The sequence below is a fragment of the Echiichthys vipera genome, assembly GCF_963691815.1.
Source record: "Echiichthys vipera genome assembly, chromosome: 1".
Taxonomy (NCBI): Eukaryota; Metazoa; Chordata; class Actinopteri; order Perciformes; family Trachinidae; genus Echiichthys; species Echiichthys vipera.
The window spans coordinates 15,019,567-15,039,306 of record NC_139826.1 but is presented as its reverse complement, the minus strand read 5'-3'; the positions used below and the strand labels follow the sequence as shown (position 1 = coordinate 15,039,306).

The 19,740-nt window shown below is 41.4% G+C and overlaps 1 protein-coding gene across 16 annotated transcripts in view; it reads left to right on the top strand.

Moving 5' to 3' along the window:
• The window catches only part of celf6 (CUGBP Elav-like family member 6), a gene marked incomplete at both ends in the record, with an annotated part of 144,016 nt that overhangs the window by 102,542 nt on the left and 21,734 nt on the right, over positions 1-19,740 (top strand). For 6 of the 16 annotated variants that reach the window (XM_083938451.1, XM_083938447.1, XM_083938458.1 and 3 more), the window contains 3 exons: positions 744-792; positions 13,734-13,859; positions 17,707-17,786. In XM_083938451.1, the coding sequence (XP_083794577.1) occupies positions 744-792; positions 13,734-13,859; positions 17,707-17,786 (255 nt within the window). Of the gene's footprint in view, positions 1-743; positions 793-13,703; positions 13,860-17,706; positions 17,787-19,740 lie in introns of all 16 variants that reach the window. The other 10 variants (XM_083938455.1, XM_083938453.1, XM_083938444.1 and 7 more) reach the window with 2 other exon arrangements.

The following is a 19,740-nucleotide window of genomic DNA, read 5'->3' as shown; positions in this document are numbered from 1 at the left end:
TTTTTAAAAGTGTTTTTTTTATGTTGGCTTGGCGACGTTTTGCTTTCACCTCACTATAAAATGGTTCTTCAAAGGTTGTTTATCGATCCCCTACTGTTAACCTTTCAAAAAGCTGTTTCACAGCTACGCTGTTCGGTGGTTCTCTATAGCTTGCAGGAGGAGCAGGCTGGTGCGAGTTGGGGTTGGCTGTCCGCACCAGTGGCATATTGGTCATGAATTGCAACAGGGCTTCTGGGTAGAGAGGAAGAAGGGATGGAGGCATAGAAAGAGGCATTGCTGAGGGTCAGGGATGAGCAGGATATAGCTGGTGACTGGGAGTCTGGAGCCAGGAGGGGACAGGAAGCGCAAGGGCCAGCCTGAAAAGACCTCTCCCTGTGGGGCTGGGAGTGGCTGATGTAATGGCATTAATCTCCAAGTGCCATCTGACACCCAGTGTGGCTCCGTCATTGAAAAGTGCTAATTCTGCTGAACTGTGAGGGGAATTCAGGCATCTCTAGAGGCAGTACCCTGGATTAATTAAACACGTTGGCATGGAGCACTGAACAGATTTATCTCTTTTACGGCATCGCCACTGTTTGATTTTTGTGTTTAGCTCAAAGAGCAGGACAAACTCAGTCCATTAACGGCTGGAACACTGCCACATTTTACTTGTTCTCTTCCCACCTCACATATTGTAGACGTTGCTCCTATCGTTTCGTGCTAACCTGGGATTTCCCTTTTCTTCCTTTTCTCTCTTTCTCCAGATGAACCGGCCCATCCAGGTGAAGCCAGCCGACAGCGAAGGACGAGGAGGTAATTAACCTTCTCCTGGTCTCCATTGCACACCTCCCTCACAAAACACACAGAAACACACAAATACACTGGAACGGTGCACATGCGACCCTTAATATTCTGCGCTCACTTGAGACGCACTGGGAGTTAGTAGAGTAGCCTGTAATATAGGTCACTTGCTTCTATTGACTTCCCATCTGTGCCAGCAGAGGGGCTGTCTCAGGTTCACAGTCACTGGGAGCAGTTCAAAGACAAGACGTGGACAGAAAGAGAGGGTGATAAAAGAGATAGATAGATTGAGAGAGAGAGAGAGAGAGAAGGAGTGAGAGAGAGAATGGAAAAGAATGGGGAGTTGAGGATCTCCATCCCTTGATCTCCACAGAGTGATAGTACAGTCTGCTTACAGATAAGAGGCAGTGAAATACTCCCCAAAAATACACACAGACACACACACACACACACACAGATTAGCACAAACACAAACTTATAGAAACACCCCAGAGCTACTACTTGGAGAAACTTTTAATATGACTTAATGTATTACTTTATTAATCACTGACTGAAGGCAAGGAGAGTCTTGGAAAGTCTTTGTGGTATACAAAGTATCTGTTTTTGTCCAGATGTAAGTACAACTAATTGATTTTTATACACAGTACCTGTTTTCACTTCTCTAAAATTGTGCCTATAGCACATTTTCACCTGTCTATCTATTTACCCATCTATACATCTGCCTCATTAATAGTACTGTCATGATGACACTGGGATTATATGTAGTATAGTATAGATTGCTAAACCTTCTAAATATATCAGAGACAGATTAAATGTGATTTAATGTTTGATGGGAGACTTCCAGTTGAACTCAACTGGCATACTGTAAGTCAAATTAGATCATTTATTTGAACAGAGTGTTCTTCTTTAAAAAGTAAACTTGCACATTTAAAGCAGACGTCATCAAATGTGCTTCAACATTGCAATGATTCTCTCGCACAGCCTCCTTCTTCCATCTTCAGTCTGACTGACATGGTGATTGACTAGATCATTCTAAAGCCATTTGTGACTAACATCACTGAGGTTAATGCAGATTAAGCCTGTTAAAGATTTACATGGGTAGAATTGGATCTAATTGGACCGGTCTGTGTCTGCCCTGTGTCAGCATTTCAGAGTGGTGATTTAGACTGCCTGGGTCAGATTAGACTGAGCCACTTGGCTGATTTATGTGGTCAAGTGTGAATCAGATGGCCCATTTCTATTGCCACACACACCCCCGTGTAGATCTTATTTTTGTTGTGGGGGCACTTTAATTAACGGCCATCTAAAAACAGGCAAAGTCTGACCGACAAGACCTGGGAGAGAGCCAATCGGCATTCTCACCGAAATAAATTGGATCTCTCGATTTAAGAGGGGAGGATGGATAGGTCCCAATATCAATTACTACCCCTTTTTCAGCAGAAAGAGAAGGAAGATGAACAGGCTGAATGAAATACAGAGAGCTCTTAGGCTGGCACAGCCTCTGCTATTCTGTCAGATGAACTTTCTATATGGGAGGACAGGATAGGACACAGCACAGAATGAAATAAGACCAAACAGACAGGCCCCAACAGAGATATTGAACTTTAATGGCAACAGGAAGTCAGCAGACAGGACAGGGAAGTAAACCACAGTCACGGCTGACAATGAAATGAGATTTACTATGAAGGCCTGTGGTTTAAGGAAAAAAGACAGCCCAGCTAGGGCGGACTAAAGGAGAGTAAGGAGCAAGGGATTCATCTGTGGAAGGCTGGCCAGTCAGGTACACTAATCCCAGTGGGGCTTCTAGGTTGTCAAATGCAGGGCTGCACTGGGACATTTGTACCTCTAGAATGGAGTCACATTTATCACTACCAAGAAATCAGCAATTATCTGTCATGGGAGCTTGTGCAGGGGTCTTGATTACGTGCCTGTGCAGGCATTAGGGCCCATTACTCTATTTTGAGACACCAGTAGCCAATCTTTTGTTCATGGTGTCCCTGAGAGACATCCTCTCTCTGGGGATATGGGAGTGTCAAGAGGATAAGTAAAACCAGAGCTCAAAAATGGCGGGGGGTGGTGGGCAATCCTGCTGCTCAGCTGCCATTATGGATCAAAGAGCTGATTCTCTAGCTGTCTATTATAATGACTCATGTCTTATTCTGTTTTTTTTCCCCTTGGATTATCAAGAAAGAATGGAGCATGGGAGGGGAGCTTCACAGCCTTTAAATCTATTTCTGTTCCTTGAGTCATCCGACCTCTCCCCCACAATGTCCACATTTATCTGATTCGCTTAACACTACTTTTTTACCCGCCCAATTCTATCAAGCCATGATTTCAAGAGATACTGAGAGAATCGAGGCATGGGTCTTCTGCTCACTCGTTCAGTGGTCAGTGCAGGGCCAGACATGCTACTATATCTCCACTTGAAGCCCAAGCAATTTTCTTCAAACCAAAAGGGGCAGAATTGAGGAAAAGTAGACACACTCACTCTCTCGCTCTCTCTCTCTCTGTCTTTCTCATCCCTTCTTTCTCCCTCTCTCTGTCTCATTGGTAATACAGTGCAAAGGGAGTGATGAAGCGAGTGATAGTGAGAGAGGTGGGGATTCAGTACGGGGCCCATGGAGGAATGCAAGAGAGTTAGAGATGGAAGACAAAAAGAGCGAGAGGAGAAGAGACGACAGGATGAGAAAGTTAACGGAGGGTGATGGAGGCAGCTGAGTGAATCTCAGCAGTAAATCATCTCAGAGCCGCCCCATCCCTATCTCCTCTTTGCCTCGCCAGGAATCTGTTTCCCCCTGACCTTGTCTGCCACTGTGTCTGGGAAGAAAAGATGGGGCCAGATTATCTATGATTGGAGATGGCCATTATCTAAACACAATCTTGGAGCCAGGTCCCCCTCCTCTAGCCACTGCTGTGAGACTGGAGACCACGCTGATGAGAAGAGAGATGATGGGTCAGCCAGCAACACCCTCTCCTTTTATTAACTCTGATAAGAACGTTTCAACACTCTTCTGAAATGCCCAGCAACCTCCATCAACATCGACTTTTTCACAAAGTGCCACTCTCATTGCATTTAGTCTACACACAGTCTATTTACTCTGCTTGTTTATTAGCTCCTCATACTTTTGTTTTATTGGATACTTATAGAGTGCCAGGAGCATCGCAATCCCTGCATTTCATACTCAGCAGCCCTGTGTGAGCCTTTTTAATATCCTACCCATGCCTTTTGTCTGTCTGGCTGAGGGGAGTCTTTGTGAATGGGTCATGTTTGTCCTTGCCAACCTGCTGCTCTTCAGAAGGTTGACCCTAGTTGGGGCAGTGAAGAGATTGACAGGACCTTGAGATGTTACGCACTGTGCTGTCATACTCCACCCCAGCAGGTAGGGAAGAGTGAGGGCTGCTGGCTGGCTGACTCAGTAAGGCAGGCCAAAGGGGAGGGGCTGTCTGGAGGCACCTCACACCCACAGAAGAGCGCGTTCCACTTTACATGCAAATGAAGCCAAAAGATCCCTCTGTGCCTCTGGACACCATCGTGCAAAACTCTGAAAAGTCAAGAAGAAGCCTGGCAGCGGTTGATGCTGCGTGTGTGCGCTGAGAAATACACACAGACATGGGGACACTTGGACAAAAAAAATTCACAGATTTCCAAGTGACCATTGCAGAGTATACATTTAGGTTTTAAATCATTGGTTCCCTACCCCAACTAGGGTTCGCAAAAGCAGGGGTAAGAGGGCTTCTTAATGTAATAATTATATTTTTATGTACAGTTGGCCAATATCTCAGCATTTTCATTTATTACTGTAAATAAAACTAAATTAAATAGCTATTTTAAAAGTTGAGATTTCTATTTAAGAAACATTAACGTTAAAAGAAAAACTCTAACGAGAACTAACAGAACAATGACAAAGCAGCAGGTAGAAGAAAATACTGCATCTTTTAGAAAAAAAGGAGGCCACTAAGTATGTATGATTGTTAAAACAAATTCAACAGAGAGAATTGTATTAAAAGTTAACAAAAAAATAACATGAAAAGTAATTTTACAGGAAATAATCTTGCGTTTACTACTTTTGTATTTGGGTTAATTGTACAGTTTTTTAGTTGTTCTGTACTGTCATTATTATATATTGAATACAAATATCCATAAACATGTCAGTTAGTCAGGGGATATCTGTTTACAAGGTTTAAAAGGGTGGGAACAACTTTTTTAAAGCATTGATTTAAATTGCTTTTTTTGCAGAGCTCCATAATTGGACCATTAGAGAAGATGTTTCAAACAGAAGGAGCCATAATATTTGGACAGAAGCCACAACAGGCAATTTCTCACAAGTTACCCCGATTGTTCTGGGCTGGTTTTTGATCATGCTACAAGAAGGTTTAAAGCTTCCCTCCAACTCCCCTGGGTAAATGAATGTGACAGCTCTAGTGGTATAAGTTATGCATTTACAAATGTGAAGGCTGCATCCTCTCATTGTGCCTGATACACTGACAATTTGAATGTTTGTTCTCCTCTGATTATTCCATTTACCACCTCACTATACCGGATAATCCACTTGCATACATCAAATCAGGACCAGCAGCAGAAAGGTTTACTTTATAGTTGCACATCATTTTCACTGGGAGGGGGTCTAATTACTTCTGTAAGCTGGGTAGGAACTAAACATGGGTTAGAAGTAAAATGGGGCTTATTAAACAGTTGAAAGTGTTGTGTAAAGGTGAAGGGAATGCTTGTGGGGGATGAAAGATGCAGCTAAACAGATATATCATGCAGGTGGTTTTACTATGAGCTCACAACATTACTTTACATTTTCTATGTTAACTTCAACACTGCACTTGAACTGTGCATATTGACACTGAATTATACATCAAGTTTGAGCTTTTCTTTTGTTAAGTTCTAACATCGATTTTGAATCAAACACTGTTTTGTCGCTGTACAACAACATGAAAACTACAGTATAAACAGTACACTGCAGTTCAAGGTATTCAGTATTCTACTTAGGCTAAATACTTTACTTAAATCTGTGGTCTGAGCACTGAACCAGACTCTGAATGACTCGCACAGACTCAGACTCTCAGACACTAAATGAGAAAAAGGTAATGCTTCATTCACAGACTCTTGTCATAGCATAGGAAAGCACATTGCTTTTGCCAGTTGAGCGACAGTGTAGCATTAAAGCACGGTGGATTAACAAGCTAGCCACTACCAACTCTACCAACTCAACAAACTTGTAGGTTGTGGACAAAATGTAGGTCTGTGTTATTCTCATTCCATACATACCACTTTGTGTCCACTTAAGGGTATTGCAACATATGTGTCTCAAGTCCATAGATATTTATATATATGTACGTCTCTCTCTTGAGATTTTTTTTTTGGATGATGATATTGCATATTGTTGATTTTCATAAAACAATATCGTCATTAGGGGAATTTCAGTACTGCCCAACCCTATGCTACTGTGTTGTTACAGTCATTCCCCCGGTTACTATAACAGTGCAGAGTCTAGACAAGAGACGGTAAAGAGTCCAGACTATGACAATCCAGAAGCTGAGGACCCGGAAATGCTGACCAATCAGAGCAGACTGGGCTTTTTCGGGAAGGAGGTTAAAAAGATAGGTGCTAAAACGGGGTGTTTCCAGACGTGAACATGAACACTTTCTAATAGAAATTAGCATTAAATGGGACCTCTAAGAATGTAACTAAACCCAGTTGACTAGGTAACCCAGCTCTGGCAACCTCTCTGGTGCACCAGATAACATCATTATGTACAAGAGGAGGTGATCCTGAGTATCAAAGTACTTTCTTGAGCCTTCATCCCACTAACTATACTGACTTTAACACAGGCTCTAACAATACTAAGAAAACAAACAACAAACAACTTGTCTCTTAATGAAAATCCATACAATTTCCATTGTAGCAGGTAATTGTTCCTCACTGACTCTGCAGCATCATCGTATTTACCTTACCATATGCACTACAAAGTCCTCTTTATTAATTTTATTAAGCCAAAACAGTATATTCATCCATTATCATCATACATTCATTCATCTTCAACCGCTTGTCCCTGTCGGGGTCGCAGTAGGGCTGGAGCCGATCCCAGCCGACATTGGACGTGAGGCGGGGTACACCCTGGACAGGACGCCAGTCTATCGCAGGGCACATAGAGACAAACAGAGACAGACAACCATTCACATTCACACCTACGGGGAATTTAGAGTCATCAATTAACACGTACACGTCTTTGGACTGTGGGAGGAAGCCAGAGAACCCAGAGAAAACCCACGCAGACACGGGTAGAACATGCAAACTCCACACAGCAGGGCCCCAGCCGGGATTCGAACCAGGAACCCTCTTGTGAGGTGACAGTGCTTACCACCACACTACCGTGCCGCCCTTCATCCATTATTATTAGATTAAATAAAATGTTTTCTGGCAAGTTTTAGGATCAGTCATGACTTTTTTTCTGTGAAATTTCTGAAACAATATACTGAATTTTACTGTTAATATAACACTTTATTGGTCACAAGTTGGAAGTTGAGTTTCTTCTGTTTTCTGATTACTTTTACTAAACTTGAGTACCGTTCACTCCACTTAATTTTGATTAGTTCTTTTTGAGACTGCATCTAACATGCATCTAACATTATTACATTGTATTAATCATAAAATATCATTGATAGACAGTGAGTGCTTGTCTAATGAATAATTATTCCACTGATTAACTGCTCTTGGCAATATATCTTTCAAAAGAAAGATAATGATAAACTATTAATGTTTCTACAAAAAGTGACCTGGAGGTTAAGTTTTTGTGGGTAAATGGGGCTTATACGGGGAGGATTATCCCCTTAAGTTATTTGGGGAAAGGAAATTAAGTCTGTTGTGAAAGTCTCATGGCCAGATAACTTTTAACTCCAGATATAAGCATTTATAACAATGTTAGATAACAAAAGACATCAATTGTATTCCAACAGTGGCTAGGCTACTGTATATTTTTCTCTCAATAATGTGCAAAGTGCGCAGTATCCAAAAAGCCTATTCTGAAAGCAAATGGCACCTAGTAGATGATGAAAAATCAAATCTAACTCAATATTAAGATGCAGTTCCCAACATTTTGTACAACCGGTCTGTACGCCTACATGTGCGTACAGACCGGTTGAGTGTGTCTGGTGGAGGGCCTCCCAGGCAGCAGTGCACCAGCATCAGGCTTTTCTAATGAGACCATGAGAGGCACAACTTCTCTGTTGTGCCGCCTGGAACATTACTCTGCATTTGAAATGCACCCAGCGGCGTAACAGGCATCTTTTATCGTTTGATGCAGCTGTCCGTGCATTCTGAACGCTTACTACTACCAAGCTTTCCTGACTGCTGCCAGCAGGCAATAAGTGACAGAATCATGTAAAAACAGAAATATTTACCACAGCACAGGAGCAGGAGAGTAATTATTTTTAAGATAATTTTCCCATTATTGCCAAACAAAAGCAGAAACTTTTGAAAGTAGACTTCGCAGCAACCGATTCCTTGCCTGGAGAGAAAGAGTAGGGTGAGGGATGACAATAAAGGGTAAAGAGAAAAACACAGAGAGGGCAATAGAGACACAAAAGGAGATGAGAGGAAAAGAAAAGGACAATCTATATGCACACACTGCAGCCTACAACACAAGTAGCACTTTATTCCACAGAGAGAAGCATCAATCTTGACAGCATATGGCATCTGTGCAAAATCCATTAATTTTTAATATACCGGGCCCTGAAATGAAAAGGCTTCCTGAGACAAGCAATTGTCAGATGTCAGTAGTGTTTTGATAACTTTTTTGATCTCCCTTTTTTTATTTGCATTAATAAAACGGGGCCGTCCACATGCCACCTCAGTTTGGACATGGCTGGAGACTGACATGGAACCATTTTCCACACAATTGCTCCCACCTTCAGTCAGGAGATGAGGAAACAAAGAGAGGCATGTGTATTACCTTGTGTGTGAGAGGAAGTGAGCTCTGTGCACTGGAAAAGGCTTTAAATTATCAGAATCAGAAATGATGTAATAATAATTGTAATATAATGTTATATGACTTCATGGATATAGGCATTAATATACTGTGGGCATACATATACAGTGTGTATATATTAAATATATCTTTTTGCGCACAAACCCATTTTAAAGGGATAGTTTGGATATTCTGAAGTGTTGTTTTATGAGGTTCTTATCCACAGTCATTGTATTACCTTCAGTATTGCAGTAAGTTTTTTTTCTCCTGTTATTTTTCTCTTCTATAAAACGATGAAAGTTTGACCCAAACAGCTGAACTGTGGCATAATACAGTAAAGAAAATGTCGTGCCAAAGGAAAGGGCTGTCTGAAGTAGGACAGGTGATATTTTAATATGATCATTTATCGTCTCTCAGTGGAACTCTGTCATAATGAAATCATATATCAAGATAACTTGATATATCGAGATAACTTGATACACAAGTTGTCTAAACTGTCAATAATAAGCACAATTATTCAAACTTTTCAGAAAATGTTATCTTAAATACCTCAGGGCATTTCATTTAAAAATTACAGTTTTGGTTATATTAATCAAAATTATCATATAGCTCCGTAGGGCGAATGTCTGTCATATATGTTTTTTTTCTGTAACGTTTCTATCAATCCATAACTGGGTCACTTTTTATTTGTCAAGTATTTAATTCAGCATACAAACATAGAGCTTACTATGGGGTTATTCAATATAGACTATTTATGTATTGTATTACCAGAAAACATGCTATATCAAAATAAGCATATACTTGAACTGATATTGGATATTTTTGGTGGATAAAATATGTTTAGTGCTATGAAAACAGCAGGATTAATCAGCGGTGCTTCAGGATTCAATGATCAGAATCAGAATTAGAAATACTTTAATAATCCCAGGGAGAAATTGTTTAATATGTAATCTTACAACAAAACATCATCATGATATAGCCAGGCTTCGTAACTGCCACACTCGCACACGTGCGCGTGCGCACACACACGCGCACACACACACACACACACACACACACACACACACACACACACACACACACACACACACACACACACACACACACACACACACACACTGTTATTTAAAGAAGTGGCGAGGTTTAAAAGTGCAGATTACAAAGGTCTCTTCAGAGTAGAGCAGAGAAGTGCTGTAGAGCTAGAGGGATAAGAAGAGCCCCTCTCAACGAGATAAGTACCAAGAGGTCAAACAGTGAGCTCAATGAGTTCTGTCATACTTCTGTATCCTCAGCCAATTCCATAGGAAGGTCCTCACCCCTCTCAATGCAAATACATGACTGTACTTGAGAAAACTTTTTTTTCTCTTCTCTCCCTACTTTTAATGTATAACTATTTGGCGTCATTGAGTCCTCTCCTTGTGCAGAGGGTGGATTACAAGATATTTATTCATATTCATAAAATGGCAATTTAAAGCTTGCGAGTGGCCATAGGAGATGAGTGGGAACATGCAAAATCCAATAAGAGCTGCTTTGGAGACAGGTGCAAAGTGGACTAATTAATAGCAATCTATACTCTGACCAGGGCATGCAGTTGGTCGACTGGGACACTCTTAGGTCAGGCAATGAAAAGATAGCAGCTCCAAATTCATTTTCTCACTGTGGCCTCTCCCAAAGGAATGCTCCCAAGTACACTCACACTTCCTTTAATGCCTTCACTGGGGTGTAATTTATTTTTGCGTTTGCCAGCACATTTGGAAAGTTCATTACTTCGCTCATGGCTTGTTAATTAGCCTTGTAAAGCCGCCATTAGATCTCCTCGGGCCAGGACTGAGATGAGGCTTTTGTCCCAAAACATTAACACACTGTAGGAGGCCTGTAAAACTGCACTCTGCCCATTAAAGTTGTTACGGTGACACCTTGGTGAAAATCTGAACGATGGAGGGACTATCAAGGCAGAGTCATGTGTGCTCTGGACAGGCTGTTGCCTCGTTTCATGTTTCACCTTTGCTGCCATGGACCAGAGTCAGGCTCATTTCTTTTCAACACCTGTTCAGGGCTGACTTTACAGCTACGCAGCTTCTCCGCTGATGCCCAATATCCAGCTAGTCGACTGTCCTCCTGTCTGTCTTTGCTAAACCCCAGTCGACATTATAAGTGGCCATCTCTGTAGCGATCTCCTCAGAGTTCTCGCTCACTTCCAACCCGGGGGCTCCAATGGAGGAGGGACAGTAATGAGCTGTAGTACCAGGCTCAGCTGGCGGGACTGCGAATTCCTGCTGTGTGAGGCGTGACTGCAGGAACATGGAGTGACACCACGGCTGCAGTAAGACACCAGCAGTACATACCAGGCAGCATGGCCTTATTGATTATGCAGGTGCTCATTTGTGTGGCCAAGCGGGTAGCAGGCACGTGTCTCATTTGAACTTTACAGGAATGGAACAGGATCCGATTTCCCCGCTGCAGAAAGGAAGCCCTGGTGCTTTATTTTTAGAACAGCTGCGTCTAATGGGGCCTGGCAGGTACAGGAGGCGTCACATCTGTTGAGGCCCAGGTGATGCTCTCGCCCTCCGCTCCTCGCCCGCTCCCTACCAGTCAAATGACTCACACTGAAGATCAACAGTGTCATTTCCAATAAACTCTTCTTCCTCTTCCTGCCACTTTCCATCAGTTCTGGCGATGGGTTCTTGCTAGTAGCCATTTCATTCCACAACACAGTGAAATAGGGGATGCATAATGTAAAAGATTTAAAGAAGATGAATGCACTGTCTAAAGCCAGGGCACTGGAAAGATTAATTAGAAGAATCCAGCTTTCTGGCCGGCCAAAATGTAGTGGTATAGAGCCTATACGTCTGAGCCAGAGTGCCCCCCTCTGGAGCTCAGGAAGTTACTCTGACATGGAGGAACTGTGAAGATATTTGTGTGGGTGGAGCTGCCCTTCAAACGTAATGAGGAGCAACACTGCACATTTCAATCCAGTTGAATATTGGTCAGGCATTTTGTAAAAGTTAGCACTCAGCACACTAGACTCAGCTTACTGTACATAGACTGTACAAAAGGGGGCTGCTTTGTCACTTTAACACTTTTCCTTAACCACTTACCCTTGATGTTTTTCTACTGAAAAGGTTTACAAGAAGCTGTCAGTTTTATAGTCAGAATGTAGCCATTTCCATGATTCATGTATAGTATTGCTTTTAAGTGCACCCTTCTTATTGTGTAGAATTAGGCCATTTTCTTAATGAACTCTGTGTCAATGACAATGTGACCTGATTCTCCAGAGTTTCTCCAGAGTCAGACATGCTCTCACTTAATGGAAATACTCATATTCGTTTGTTTTAGGCGAGGGGTGGAGCCCATGTAGAGTGTGCAGGAGGCAGGCCATGATGCGGATTGCACCGCTACCACGTAACTGATCTGTAATTTGGTCATAAACAACCCAGTGTCGTGGCGTTCCTCAGATTTTTCCAATGATTTTGGTGTCGGCCCTTTCCAACAGGAGTTCCTGAATCTCATTGTCTCTCCAGTTGGCCTTTTTGTTGGCGTCTTTGTGTAATGATGTATTGAGATGTGTAAGGGGAGATGTTTGCATTCTCTCGGAATGGCGACAGCTTGCTTGCTGTGACCTTCTCAATCGGACATTGCACAGACTTACTAGGGAGCTGGAAGGGTAAAGTCTGTTTAATGTCCGGTCCAACTTATTTGGACATTTGTGTTCTCACATACAGCTCCACCAGGTAATGTCAAGATAGGGTCAGGGTTGCATTGCATGTGTGAAATTGTGTTCTGTCACCAATGAATGGTCTTTAAGAATTAGATCTGCTCCAAGCATCTCAAAAGAATCATAGCAACACGCTTATATTGTTGACACAAATTAGGTAACCTACTCATAATAGTAGAAAGTAAGCCAACTAATTAAGCCCCAGATTCAACAGAAATATTTAGTGAGATAATGACAAAACAAAACTAACTACTGTAATGCTTTGCCATTCTTTGGTTTCAAGGCGTGAGGACTAGAACTTGTGACTGTCATAGTTTCAATAAAACATTGCTTTCTGCAAACATCCCTCTCCATCACTGGGCTGTGAAAGCATTAAGTCATGGTTATGATTACTGAGGTTTTGTTGTGCAGAGTAAAACATGTATTTACCCTAGATTTAGAATAGAATAGAGGGAAGACCAATTCTTTCTCAGAATTATGATATAGCTTAATTAAGTTTGTATTTGTTGGAGTTGAAAAAACTACAAATCTGCAAACCTTTGTCTGATAATTATCCGCAAATAACTTTAAAATGAAAAGCTTCATCTGTTATTTCTGGGTGGCCAACACTGGGCAATGCACACAATCTTGTTATTTTTTTTTATTCTACTTGACTTATTTTCCAAAACAACAAGTTTTCCATAAGAATTCATACTGAACAAATGTGAGTGTTTTTTATTAGTCTCGATATATTTTATATCTTGTCAGCAGAAAGTGGAGAAGATGACAAAAGTATAGTCTTGAATGTGAAACCAGTATGCCTTAGCTGAGGCATTGTTTCAGACTCAATTTCCTGAGTTCATTATGGTGTAAGCTGCAGAGTTTACTCTTGCTTATTATAATGCCTACTCCTTTGGTGATAAAAAAATGTAATATCATGTTCTTGTTCCATGTTCTCTTTCAACTCAGTGACTTAGGCATCCAGACAAACTAACAGTTTGTCTTTTACTTGTGCAAAACATCCCCACTCTCTTTCTACCTTTACCTCCAAACATCATCTGTATCAAACATCACCTTGGTAGACTTGAATAGCTCACTGGAAACAGGAATGTTTCTCCCTCATAGGGTGGGGTGGCACAGCACACAACAGTAAGATCAACAACAACAACAACAACAACAACAACAACAACAACAACAACAGCAGCAGCAGCTGTAGCATTTGTCTGTTCTCTCCTCTTTTCCACCCTCCCTCCTTCCCTCCTCATTCCTCTCTTCCTATCCAGAAGACAGGAAGCTGTTTGTGGGAATGCTTGGTAAGCAGCAGAGTGAGGACGACGTCCGGCGGCTGTTCGAGACCTTCGGCCAGATCGAGGAGTGCACCGTCCTGCGAGGGCCTGATGGGGCCAGTAAGGGTCAGAGCCCACACACCTCCCACTCTTTTTTTCCCCTGTCTGTCCCTCTAAATCCCTCCGTCTGTCTATATGTGTACTGACTTTCTTTCTCTTTCTGCTCCTTACGTTTTTTGGAACCATGCTTCACCTGCTATGCACTCATTGACACTGTCTGCTCATCTGAATAACTCATCCTCCCCTTCAGCTATTCTGCTTTTTTCACCACCTCTCGTGTGTCTGGCTTGCATTTCTTTCATACCTCATTGTCACTGTGCTCCGACACCTCCTCCCCTCCCACTTTCCTTTTCTCACTACTCTCTGTATTTCCCTTCCCTTTTTTTGTTCTCACAACCTCTCCTTCTTCTCTCCTTTTTTCTTTCCCTCCCAAACTTCTTCTTTTGTTGTCTCTTCATCACGGCAGCTCCTCTCACCCTGGGCTTATACTCAACAAATCCATCACACAACACCTCGTCTTTCAGCTCACTCCTCTCCTTCCCCTCCTCCTTTTCCTGTTATCTGAAAAGCGGAGGGGTCTAATCATGTTTGTTTCCCACATCCCCGTCATCCCTCCCTAGAGACACCATTGGACGATAATGTCCTACTGTAAATAAAGCAGCTATGCTCTGGGTTACACTGCTGTCACTGACTGAGTGGCAGATTTGCCTGCATTCAGGAACAGTTAATGCGTTCATGTCTGTGGCTTATGTACTATTTAGTTAGTGGAGTATGGTCAAATTAGAGATGGCTGTGAAATGTGCGATCCAGGTGAGATTGTTCTGAGAGAGCGAACCCCCCCGCCCCCCATCATCCTACAAAGGGTCTCTGTCTCGCAGCCATATTTGGAGCGATAATGGTAGTGATACTAGCACAGAGGCTATACCTTCCTTTCTCTCTGTTGACTGTGATTTATTCTCCTATGTGTGAAAAGGATGTGTGGGAAGGCAAAGGGAGAGGGGTTGATAATGTGCAAGCCAAGTATATCAAAGAGAAAGGCTTGCTATACTGAACCACACGCCTATCTGTGTACATCTGTTCTCTCACTGTTAATCCGGGGTCTATTGCTCTGCGTCGCCCCACCGGCCCACTACCTTTCTTTCTCCCTGGCTTGTTTCCTCTTTTTTGCTGTCTCTCCAGCTCCCTCTCTTCTCCTGTGCTTAGATGCCTTAAGCTGATTGACAGCACATAAAATGAAATAAGGCTGGTGCTGCTGTGTCAGACAGGAGCTAGTTTTCTCCCTCATTCGCGCATTCACTCCTTTTCACCCCCTTGCACCCCGCACCTCATCTCTTTTTCTTTCTCCTCTCTTCACATGCCATGTTTCCTGTGTTGGTATTTGTACCTATTATCACTTGCCTGATCATTACCTTTTCTTTCCACTGCTATGAAATGGAAGACTGTAGAGCAATGGACTATGAGTGCTACCACCAGACAAAGGTCTCATATATAGGTATCTGGTCCTATCACACACTGTGCGACAGTCCCACGCAATCATTACGGGATGTTACGGCAAATTATTTTGCCAGCCGCCTCGCTTGGGATGAGGTTCCCGTAATTTGAATGAGACAGACCTTGAAATTGACAGTGCTATCTGTTCCATGATGGAGGCTTTGTCCCCTGTTGATGTAAATTTATGCTACTCAGAAGCTTTTCAGCACCCCTCTTCACCCAATAAAAAGGCCGAGAAGTTTAACATCCATCTCTCTATGGCACTGCTCCTCAAAGTACTTTCAAAGTGCAACACTTGCTGCCAGAGTTGAATAGAGCCCTGAATTGTCAGGAAAAATAGAGAGATGGCTTTTAGGTCTATAATTAAGTTGTGTTATAAATGTCACCCATCCAGCGGGATGGAATTCATGCATACATATTATTACCCCGGGAATTCAAAAGGCAGTGCAGATCCTCTCGCTTGAAAGCAATACAATCTCTCCCCCCACCCCCAACTCATTCTGAGCCATCAAATTCAAAAACTCAAATGTGCACTATAATTTATGAGGCTATAGCACTTCCAATTCTTTTGAGAATGATGTTGTGCTCTGTGTCTGTCCCTTAACTTTTTTTTTTCTAGGTCAAGAACAGCAAGGTTACAGCATTGGGTTTGCTTGGGGAGAAATTTGACATTGTACATTTGACATGACTTTGCCATTGATGGTGTAAGCCAAGCCCTGCAGTTTTGGGCATCTTTCACGTTGGGCTGAGCTGCTGGGTTCACTTGGATTCTGGCACAATATCTGATGGCTTTGTTAGGAATATACCTCCCTCCCTCTTGCCTTACAAAACAGAAAGGCTATTGCAAGAACAAACTGTCCCTTATTATTTCGACTACAAAGGTTACATGCGTTTGTTCCCTAAAAGATGGACCTGCAGTCCAATGGCACACAGTAGGCTGACGCATTTCACTTGGACAAATGAAGACCTTTCCTGCCTCTACCCGGAGGGGCATTGAAGTGTAGTAAAAGGGTGCTAGAGTGCTCTGACAGAATCAAAGGCTTATTTGACTTATCTGTTTGCCTCTGTAGATCTATACAGCTTTGAGGACATTTGACAGTACAGGAAACACATGGCCTTTACTACTCAATTTCTGCATGTATTGTGTGGCTAGAACGTAGACAGAAAACCTCAGGTAAATGTGGAAATTGTCTTCCATTGATTGTGCACATGCTGCATGTCCCTCAGTTTAATCTTTTTGATTTTGTCAGGAAAGTATTCACTTGTTTGTCTGGGAACCAAAGCTGACTCCTGAGATGCAGTAGTGAACGGGTCATTGCCTTACACAGAACACCCCATGAGCCAACTTAGCAGTGTTTTGTAATTTAAATGAATTATCACACCTCCTTTGAGAATGTAGAGTGGTATAAATGTATATGTACATATGTAACTGTTTTAAATAGGTATCAGCAGTTCTCAAGAAACCGGGGTTTGAACTCAGGAAAAGCCTGCCTGGTTCTAACACTGGTATGGAATGAAAAAGGGAGCAGGATTAATCCACAAGTTTGTTAATTAGGTACCTCTTGACTTAACACATGAGCTACCTGAAGGCAAGGATAAGAATAGGACATAACAGAATACCTTGTGCAGTCTATGGTGACCATAAAGCTTGGAGAAATAGCTCCTGTTTAATTTAATGGCTTTTGGAAGATTACCACATTACAGCTACACTGTATTTCACTTCTCTTTATGCTGTAGTAGTTCCTGTCCTTCTCGACACACGGATACACTATTTATTCATGTGGTTAGGGTATGTAGCCTTCCAAAAACATATTGCATATTACTATTATCTACTTGAATCATTTTAACATTATTTCATCATTTGAAATGTTAATGCAACGAGGCTTCAGAACACTGCTGCCAACACTCGTTCCCTTGTCTTCCGGACAACTTTTTATGTTCACTTTTCCTTTTGTGCAACAACAGACTTTACATGATTGAATGCCCCTTAAGCAAAGCACCCCCCCTCCCTCGAAATTATATGCGAGCAAAGATTTGGTTAGATAGGCAGATTATAATACTATGCCTTTGTCATCATAATCTCTTTTATGAGTGACTGCACACAAATCACAATGTGTAAATATTAAACAGATTAATAATCACAAACAAGTCAGGATAGTAAATGCTTTGGCTCCATGCTCAGAAGTGGAGGGGGTAGAATTAGAAATGGGCGAGGGACAGGATGTTCCACACAGCTAATGCCTTCACTGCAATTAGACTGATTTATTCAGAGTTATGCACCGAACACACAAATGGCAGAATATATTTACAAACCAGATAACATGAAAACAATGGTAATGAATGGTGTTTTTCCCCCATATGCAAGGCCATTCCCTGATGTTGTGTCCCTCCCTTCTATTTCTCTCGTTTTCTGTGTATACAGGCTGTGCATTTGTGAAGTTCTCCAGCCACGCAGAAGCGCAGGCCGCCATCAACAGCTTGCATGGTGGACAGACTATGCCTGTAAGTAACACATTTTGAAACACACAAACAACTACTAACAAATGTTCTTACAGCAGAATTTAGTGTAAAGTTTATTTCTACTCAGCTACAAACAATTAACGTTTACAACAAAAATCGTTAGATCTTTTGATTCTGTGTTCTGCTCAACCAAGAGACAGACCAAGCCTTTTAGTTTCCAAAGTATTCGATTCCAAATGCATACAGTGGATGGTATATGCCTATTTTTAAAATGCAATACTGACATGCACAAAAAATATTCCAGAATGTCTATTATCTATCTACATATCTACTTATTTATCTCCTCTCTACTACCATGTAGTATGTCAATACAGTGTACTTTATTTATAGACAGTTTATATTAGGGGTGTAGGAAAATATCAATAGACTTCAGCATCGGGTTATTATGTCTTGTGATATGGTTTTGATTGTTGAAAACAAAACAAAACAAAAAAAAATGTATTAACCCTCTGAGACCCATGGGACCACAGCTGACCATAGCTTCACATAGCTAGAGGGGAATTATTTATATGATATGAAACTAGATAACCTAAGGCATTGGTACCAACCATGTCATTCTATGAGAAGGGGTCGAAATTACACTCCAAATTTAGGATATATTTTGGTGAAAGCCCTGGCATGGCCATTTTCAAAGGGGTCTCTTGACAACTCACCTTAAGATATATAAATGGGTTCTATGAGTACCCATGAGTCTCAATTAATCCCATTGAGTTTGGGGCAAAAACCATGCAGTTTTTTTGCATGCAGTAAATGTGTTATTTTTTATACTAAAATGGGTTTGGGTAAATGGTTTAAATTTTTTTTTATTAAATTAAAAAAATAATTTGAAAATGTTTGCATACTGGGGTCCATAAACAGTTTTGTAATGTCATAAATAGGGTATGACTGGAAAGTTGAGACTCTTGTGGATTTGATAAGCCCAATTGTATTGTATTGTATTGTATTGATAAGTCACATGATGATGTTAGTAGCCCACGAGTAGTAACCAGTCATTGCAGTGGCCTCACGGTATACTAGACAGTTTACACATTTTTATATAAAAAAAAATGTAATCTCAAGATATTGCATTGCTTACAGTATCGCAATATATTGACTTAACCCCGGTATCATGATATGTGTCATATGGGCAGATTCTTGCCAATACACAGCCTTGGATATATACAGTCACCACAGTGACTCTTTTTAAAGCAAATCAACAGTCCACAGTCTCACAGACATTCTTACAGTGTGTTATCGCACACAACAGATTCTCACAGTCAGCATCCACCACCTTACAGCACACAGCTGCATACACTGTGTCTGTCTATTCACTCAATATCCAATTCCTTCTCCTGCTGTTCACAGAACCTTGTGTTTACATTCACAGTCTTATAAAGACATAATTACTGTGCACTGCACATGAATCCTTGAATGTGTCCTCATTGTATATATAAATATGATGCTATTCACATATAAAGTTGAAACTGAAGCTATGGACTTATTGACATAAAAATGAAAGAACGATGCTTATATAAATCATGCCTAGTATAAAATTATACTGTAGGTATGAGTTTGATCTTTGGCTAATTTCCATTGTTACTTGCTATACAATGATTAAGTGGTAATATTTCAAGAACAATATTGTAGATTTATGAAATTAAATTGGCAAATCTATGAGAAAATAAAGTCGTAGATTTAAGTTTAAAAACTAGCAAATCTACGAGAATTTTTTTTTAATTTTTCTTCTCCAGTGTTTTGTTTTACGGTCCGTGTGTCTTTGAAAGAGTCCGTGTATCATGATCAAAAAATTATCACAAAAATTAAATTCACTGAAAGAAACGACGATAACGACAACAACAACGACAAAGACGACAACGACGACAACGACGACAACGACGACAACGACAACAACGAGGAAAGGACTTTTTGTTTATTCTCTGACCAGAAGTTTCCATTT